We start from the raw sequence: 8177 nt of genomic DNA, 5'->3' as shown, positions 1-8177 counted from the left end.
ACTCCTTACCCCCATCACGTGGTGAGGGCGTTTTTTTTTTTTGTATGTTCTCACCCAATCCGCGAAGAGACTAGACTGACATGGAACGCCTCTTCAGGAAATAATGATTGATTAAACAGTTATCCAATGACAGTTTAGTATTGGTTGTATTTGACCAATAAGAATGACGGTGAGTAATGAATTAGGGGACGTCGGCTGCACTCACGTATAGTGAGACGGAACTGTGCGCTGTCTTGGCTGAGGTTCACGGTAGAGGACGTTCGAGTCAACTGTGGGAGATTAAACGAAAATTCGTTTTCTCATTTTAAAAACGACAAAAATCTTATTAAACATGTTTTCCTGCATTGCCAGACCAGCTATTCATCTTAGCAGGAGCTTCTCCACCTCCGTACAGGTAAAGTAGCGACGCTGAAGGTCTGTGAAAAAAGACCAGCAGATGTCTGGCAAATAACGTATCCTATTACCGGTGATGTTGTATTTGGTGTCGTTAAATCATTATTAAAATGCGTAGCTCCTGTTCTTCTGGGCCGCATACACTTCACTAACGAAGTAGCTTTAGCTATTATGATAGTTGTAGCAAAAGTGATGCTATTGTGGGTGGTTCTTAAGTCAAGGTGAGGATTTAAGTATTCTTTATTCTAAAATTTGAAAGCTGAAGTAGAATGTGTTTTGACTTTCAGTGATGCATAGAAATTAAGAAAGACTTGCATGTGTCTGTATTGATCGTGTTAAGACAGTTCCGGTACATTTCAAATTTCACATAGGCCTTGAGTGATGCAGCAAAGTGAGTGTTTAAAAAACGGTAGTATTATTATAATTTAATCTTGCTAGATTATGCATCACGTTTAAGTGTGTATTTTGGTCCTTATCTTGGTCTAGCCTGGTTTATGGACCGTGTAGTTTCCCATATCCGCCGCAGTGTCAATGACATGTCGCATGTGCTCACGGATAAGCAGTGCAGTGGAGTTTTCTCGTTGTTTCTACGCTACAGAATGTAGTCTAGCATGTTCGATAGTATTCAAACCTTTAGGCTGAGTGACACACGCATGCGGTAAACGTACCCCGAGGAACGGCGTTTGGGTTTGATACGAGTCTGGGCTGCACCGGCTCAACTGCAGACGTCAAGAAACGCCAGAGAGACAGCAGAACTGACTGTTACATTAGTCACTATTAGGCAGAGAAGACGATATGATTCCTTTTATTGGACTAACTAAATCATAATTAATCACAAGCTTTCAAGACCTCAAAGGGCTCTTCAGGTGAAAGTAGGAAAAAGAACATCAATCTTACGCCGCCTTTCACCTGACGAGACCTTTTGAGGTCTTGAAAGTGATTCATTATTGTTTAGTTATTATTAGTTTATTTAGCAGACGCCTTTATCCAAGGCGACTACGGAGCATAAGGAGGTTAAGTGACTTGCTCAGGGTCACACAATGAGTCAGTGGCGGGGGTGGGATTTGAACCGGGGACCTCCTGGTTATAAGCCCATTTCGTTAACCACTGGACCACACAGCCTCGCTGGTTCAATAAGTTATGGCATAAAGGTATTAATGTCATAGTAAATGCGTGGCAACGAGGTCTCAGTATTCATAAATCATATGTAAACTGGGTTTATAAATATTGATGATAATAACTGAGGTTTTTCTCTATTTTTTGTTTTCTGGTTATTATCTGTTAACTGTTTTCAGTAGAGCATGCACAATTTAGAAATTGATATGACATGATGTAGTGATTTTAGTGGGTGATCAGTCTTGACTGCAATTTTGAGTGAGTTTTGAAATCCAGAACTTCTTTCAAAAACCATTGTGTTATTGCAAAATTAGTTATTGCAATGACAATCTGGCTTGGTGGACATTTCTATATTCCTTAAAGTACCTATAGGCTGCAGCAGAGATATTTAAGAGATATTTAAGTTCAGTTGTCCAAGGTCACTAAGGAGTTAAATGCCTTTCTACTCCAGAGGCCTGGGTTGGGATGGCTTCACTCCTTTCTGCTCGGTGACCGCAGATGATAAATTGAAAGTGGCTCTATTGCATCTAGCTTTCATACCCTTATTCATAAATGCATTATCTGTATTACAACAATAATAAATGCTGAACTTTCTGAAGGAGTTTGTTGTGTAAGGTAAGCCTAAACCTTCCTTTTTATTTGGTACACTTTCTGTAATGTTGTTGTGTGCTCTTTATTTTTCTCTAACAGAGCAATGCTCGAGTGGCAGTGCTGGGTGCGTCGGGTGGCATTGGGCAGCCCCTGTCCTTGTTGCTGAAGAACAGCCCCCTGGTGAGCCAGCTCTCCCTGTTCGACATCGCCCACACCCCTGGGGTGGCAGCGGACCTCAGCCACATTGAAACCCGGGCGCATGTAACTGGTAAGCAGACCACCTAGCAGAATGAATATGCAGAAGCCCAAAATATTGTTTCATACAAACTTGTGTTGTCCTTTGTCTACTGAACGATTAATAAAGCAATTAATTTCAGACGTCAGTGTCCCCTTCCTTGAACACTAAAACAACCGTGTTTATATGCATACCTAGAACAACCATGAGTGGTCAATTTGACCGGCGTATTAAAAACAACATATACAAGTCGTAGTTTTATTCAGGAACGTCATATAAAGCATCTACACAATCGAAGCAGGATTGCAAAGACATTTTCCAGTCTGATTGTGCAATGTCTTTATCCTCTTGAATTCTGTCCTGTCAGGCCACTTGGGTCCAGACCAGCTGGGAGAGTGCCTGAAGGGCTGTGAGGTCGTGGTGATCCCTGCTGGTGTGCCAAGGAAACCTGGTAGGTCCCCTTCCACAACTCTGTGTGTATTGAGAAAAGCACACACCACTCTCTCAGTTTAGTGGATCTGTATGGTCCTATCCACAGCTGTATTGTATTCTTTGTGCCAAATTAGGCAGCCGGTTCAGACTTGAAGCAGTGTGTAATGTATTTGACGTGCTTGTGTAAAGTGATCAGCACCCATGCTTTGTCATTCCTGGCTGGGCTGTTCCTATGGAATTGCATATTTTACAAGTTATCACTTGGCTAGTATTTGTTGGTGGGCAGGGAGTCCACAAGCAATTGGACAAGCTGTTCTGATTTTTAGGAAATGTACATCCTAATTAATATGAAATAATAATAATAATTATTATTATTAATATGACGTTCTTGTGGACTCAAAGCCATCTATTCTCTTGAGTCCTATTTGTTGGATTTTTAACTGTTAAGATCACCAAAGCATTTTGTTTTTTTAATCTCTCCTCTGGCACTTCCAAGTTTGTGAATTGCAAATGGTTACGTAGCGGCGGTATGCTGTATATGTATTTGGTGGTTCGGTTTAAATCCAGTGCAGGCTTTGGACATTGTCACCTTGTCTTGCAGGCATGACCCGTGATGATCTGTTCACCACCAACGCCACCATCGTGGCCAATCTAGCAGACGCCTGTGCTCGCCACTGCCCCGAGGCAATGATCTGTGTCATTGCAAACCCTGTGAGTAGCACACTTCACACACATACTACTGCTGGGATGGGACAACAATACAGATAGGAAGAGAAGGGCTGTGTGATACAGGAGCTTTCAGGAAGCTCACTCTGCACCGAACTAGCCCATGTGAACGTGGACTTTCAAAAGCAAATGCACATGGTTTCAATAGTAACATTTCATTCATAGATTTTAAAAGCAAATCGCTTAAATGTTTTTTTTTTTATTACACTTATGAAAACGCCAAAAGATTCTGAAATACCAATCCATGTGTAAAATGGTTCATCTGGTGCTCTTACAGAAATAATGCTTACAGGATTTAAATGGAGCCTGTCACATGGGAGGTGTGTGTCTGATTTTTGTTTTGTTTTACCAACAGCAAAGTGACTGGTTAATTGAATTGTCTTTCAGGTCAACTCCACTATTCCCATTACATCCGAGGTGCTGAAGAAGCACGGTGTCTACAACCCCAACAGAGTCTTCGGAGTCACTACCCTGGACATCGTGCGAGCCAACACTTTTGTTGGTGAGCTGAAAGTAAGGACTAAGCTGCTGCAGAGAGTCATGCATGGAAAGCTGGGTACAAAGTGAATGCACGTGTCTGATAAGTGGCACAGTAGCAATGGCAGCAGACGCAGGAATAGGAAAGATTTGGAGAGAATAGATTCAGAGGAGCAGTTGTTTACGGGACAGGATTATGAGCTGTGACGAGGGGAACCTCTGGCGCTTGCAAGGAAAGAGAGAGGGCTTGTGATTTGGGAGAGACCCTTCCCAATGGAAAATAAGGAAAGCAGGAGAGTTGAAAAGATTGCGAGAAGTCTGAGGTCTCCCCCTGGCTTGCTGACTGCCTTAAACTTGGAAGGTATGCCCTCCACCAATCAGGAATCTGAGTGACCTTGACTTTGACTGTCTATATAGTCTGGAAAGCATTTAGTTTTTTCAGTATAATTGCTACAAAACTATTGTGTTTTTCTTTCACATGCTCTTGAGTGACCCTTCATGTAAAGACTGTACCTGGTTTTTAGCAGGGACTTTTGTATTTATATTATATGCTAAGCTTTGTTAACATGACACCACAGGTACAAAGGTAAATGGGCAGATCCCTTGGTGCTTAACCTCCAGTTCTGCTCCTACTACTAGAACACTTAATCCACTGGCTGTTGTTGTTTATTTGATCTTTCTGAACTGTTGCGCTCTCTCCTCCAGAGTCTGGACCCTGCCCGTGTCAATGTTCCGGTTATTGGAGGTCATGCAGGGAAGACCATCATCCCTCTCATCTCACAGGTATGGGGGCTTCAGTCTTGAATATGCTCCAGATGTTGGTACTTTAGTTTTAACTCTTGATTAGAATTGTTCCCAAACATTTATTGTGACGTGTGAGAGGTCAGCTGTAGTGTTTATACAGCAGGATGTGTGCAGTGTCAGGTTACTTATGTAAAGTCTTTTTCCATATACACCTAAATGTGGTACACATAGTCTTGTCCACATTTATTGTTGCTAAAAAGTAAGAGGGCTTCTCATTATGTCTTTTTTGATTAGTTACAAAAGTGCCCAGTATGTGAAAGTTTTAAACATGTTACCCTAAAGTGGGGCTTCGTAATCACGTCATCTCCCAGGACCTGAAAGGTTAAATGTTGTAATAAAATCAAGTTTATTGGATTATAGTGAAAAGCATTCGGGAATGTCTGTAGAAGTCTGAGTGGTGCAGAATCAATGCAGTTTTTGTGTTCATGTAGTGGGACCGACTCAGTCCGTGCATAAGGGTCCCTATTTCTTTTAGGTTTAATGAGGGCCTGGCACAGTCATGCTCGGTTTTATTCTGCTCTCTACAGCATAACAAATCCTTATTGTGTATTGCAGTGCACACCTAAAGTGGACTTCCCTCAAGATCAGCTGGCCGCTCTCACAAGCAGAATTCAGGAGGCTGGTACTGAGGTTGTGAAAGCCAAGGCAGGGGCAGGTTGGTGTTTTTAATGGAGGTTTCCCAGTTTAATTCTGCCTTTGTAAACTAGCTTCCCTCTCCATTCATTCTAAGCGAGTGTCTGACAGCAGTGTGCAGTGAATTCTGCCTTCTTTTTCTCCAGGGTCGGCTACACTGTCCATGGCTTATGCAGGAGCTCGGTTTGTCTTCTCCCTGTTGGATGCTATGAATGGCAAAGAGGGTGTTGTTGAATGCTCCTTCGTGAGGTCTGAGGAAACTGAATGTACCTACTTCTCTACACCTCTCCTCCTGGGGGTAAGTTCATCTGAGATGTTGAAATATTGTATGCGAAAAAAACCAAAGAAACTTACATTTGCTAATGTAAATCGTTAAAGTAGATGGTGTGCTTCCAGTATGGGCCCCAAGAGGGTGCTGTTTTCCATCCTGAGGTTTCAAACCACATGATTTTCATTTGTTTTTAATACTGCAACCATTTTTACAGTACTGTAGCACCCTAATGTGTGTGTGTGGTGTGTGTGTTTTTTCTTTTTTTTTTTAATGTATGCATTTATTTTTATTATTGGAGCACAGCATCTCTGTGGGTCACAGTGGAAGTTGTGACACATACAGACGTGCTCAAATTTGTTGGTACCCTTACAGCTCATTTGAAATAATGCTTCATTCCTCCTGAAAAGTGATGAAATTAAAAGCTATTTTATCATGTATACTTGCATGCCTTTGGTATGTCATAGAATAAAGCAAAGAAGCTGTGAAAAGAGATGAATTATTGCTTATTCTACAAAGATATTCTAAAATGGCCTGGACACATTTGTTGGTACCCCTTAGAAAAGATAATAAATAAATGGATTATAGTGATATTTCAAACAAATTAGTTTCTTTAATTAGTATCACACATGTCTCCAATCTTGTAATCAGTCATTCAGCCTATTTAAATGGAGAAAAGTAGTCACTGTGCTTTTTGGTATCATTGTGTGCACCACACTGAACATGGACCAGAGAAAGCAAAGGAGAGAGTTGTCTGAGGAGATCAGAAAGAAAATAACAGACAAGCATGGTAAAGGTAAAGGCTACAAGACTATCTCCAAGCAGCTTGATGTTCCTGTGACAACAGTTGCAAATATTATTAAGAAGTTTAAGGTCCATGGAACTGTAGCCAACCTCCCTGGGCGCGGCCGCAAGAGGAAAATTGACCCCAGATTGAACAGAAGGATAGTGCGAATGGTAGAAAAAGAACCAAGGATAACTGCCAAAGAGATACAAGCTGAACTCCAAGGTGAAGGTATGTCAGTTTGTGATCGCACCATCCGTCGCTTTTTGAGCGAAAGTGGGCTCCATGGAAGAAGACCCAGGAGGACTCCACTTTTGAAAGAAAAACATAAAGCCAGACTGGAATTTGCTAAAATGCATATTGACAAGCCACAGTCCTTCTGGGAGAATGTCCTTTGGACAGATGAGTCAAAACTGGAGCTTTTTGGCAAGTCACATCAGCTGTATGTTCACAGACGAAAAAATGAAGCTTTCAAAGAAAAGAACACCATACCTACAGTGAAACATGGAGGAGGCTCGGTTATGTTTTGGGGCTGCTTTGCTGCGCCTGGCACAGGGTGCCTTGAATCTGTGCAGGGCACAATGAAATCTCAAGACTATCAAGGCATTCTGGAGCGAAACGTACTGCCCAGTGTCAGAAAGCTCTGTCTCAGTCGCAGGTCATGGGTCCTCCAACAGGATAATGACCCAAAACACACAGCTAAAAGCACCCAAGAATGGATAAGAACAAAACATTGGACTATTCTGAAGTGGCCTTCTATGAGTCCTGATCTGAATCCTATTGAACATCTATGGAAAGAGCTGAAACTTGCAGTCTGGAGAAGGCACCCATCAAACCTGAGACAGCTGGAGCAGTTTGCTCAGGAAGAGTGGGCCAAACTACCTGTTAACAGATGCAGAAGTCTCATTGAGAGCTACAGAAAACGTTTGATTGCAGTGATTGCCTCTAAAGGTTGTGCAACAAAATATTAGGTTAGCGGTCACATCGTTTTTGTCCATGCTATTTTCATTTGTTTTATTATTTACAATATTATGTTGAATAAAAAATCAAAAGCAAAGTCTGATTTCTATTAATTATGGAATAAACAATGGTGGATGCCAATTACTTTTGTCAGTTTCAAGTTATTTCAGAGAAAATTGTGCATTCTTCGTTTTTTGTGGAGGGGTACCAACAAATTTGAGCACGTCTGTACATTTGTGCCTAAGAACTAATACATTTTCTCCTTTTTCATTGGTGGCGCAAGGTCCTGCTATCAATCAAGATAAGGTCATTGTTAACACTAGCTAAGGTTTGTGTTGTAATAAATGTGTTTCTTTGTTTTGTATTAGAAAAATGGCATTGAAAAGAACCTGGGTCTGGGCAAGCTGTCTCCTTTTGAAGAGAAGCTGGTTGCAGAAGCCATGTCCGAGCTGAAGGGGTCCATCAAGAAAGGGGAAGACTTTGTGAAGAACATGAAGTGAAGGGCCGGGTCACCGAGCCAGCTGTGAAAGTCACTTTAAAAGACCGCAGTCTTGCGCCAAAGCACTTACTGTAATGAAGACGTTTTTACCGTCATGTCCGACGTGTTGCCGCTCTTTATTACTGTTCAGAAAGTCTAAATTATAACTCGGCTCATCAATAAACAACTTTATTTCTGACCTGCTGTGTGTTCAATCATTGCATTGTTGTGTTTTTAAATCCATGAACAATCCACTGCCCTTGTGTTTGTGAAATTACAT

General features: G+C 41.6%; 1 protein-coding gene across 1 annotated transcript; it reads left to right on the top strand.

The window, feature by feature from the left end:
• The first annotated feature begins 194 nt into the window (after nt 1–194).
• Nucleotides 195–8096, top strand: LOC117430371 (malate dehydrogenase, mitochondrial). Its single transcript, XM_034050353.3, has 9 exons — nt 195–394; nt 2200–2368; nt 2703–2786; nt 3369–3478; nt 3881–4006; nt 4676–4753; nt 5330–5429; nt 5554–5705; nt 7788–8096. Exons 1-9 carry the CDS (start codon nt 332–334, stop codon nt 7917–7919), a joined length of 1014 nt encoding a protein of 337 aa, XP_033906244.3. The 5' UTR covers nt 195–331; the 3' UTR covers nt 7920–8096.
• Nucleotides 8097–8177: the final 81 nt, after the last annotated feature.

The sequence above is a fragment of the Acipenser ruthenus genome, chromosome 26 (assembly GCF_902713425.1).
Source record: "Acipenser ruthenus chromosome 26, fAciRut3.2 maternal haplotype, whole genome shotgun sequence".
Classification (NCBI taxonomy): domain Eukaryota; kingdom Metazoa; phylum Chordata; class Actinopteri; order Acipenseriformes; family Acipenseridae; genus Acipenser; species Acipenser ruthenus.
Note: the sequence above shows the minus strand (reverse complement) of the source record. Positions and strands in the feature narration are given on the sequence as shown.

Excerpts from the sequence above, each read along its gene's own strand:
- LOC117430371 (XM_034050353.3), top strand. The coding sequence starts at position 332 with ATGTTTTCCTGCATTGCCAGACCAGCTATTCATCTTAGCAGGAGCTTC. Across the intron at positions 4,007-4,675 it reads CTTTTGTTGGTGAGCTGAAA|AGTCTGGACCCTGCCCGTGT; the intron begins GTAAGGACTAAG and ends TCTCTCCTCCAG. Across the intron at positions 4,754-5,329 it reads TCATCCCTCTCATCTCACAG|TGCACACCTAAAGTGGACTT; the intron begins GTATGGGGGCTT and ends TGTGTATTGCAG.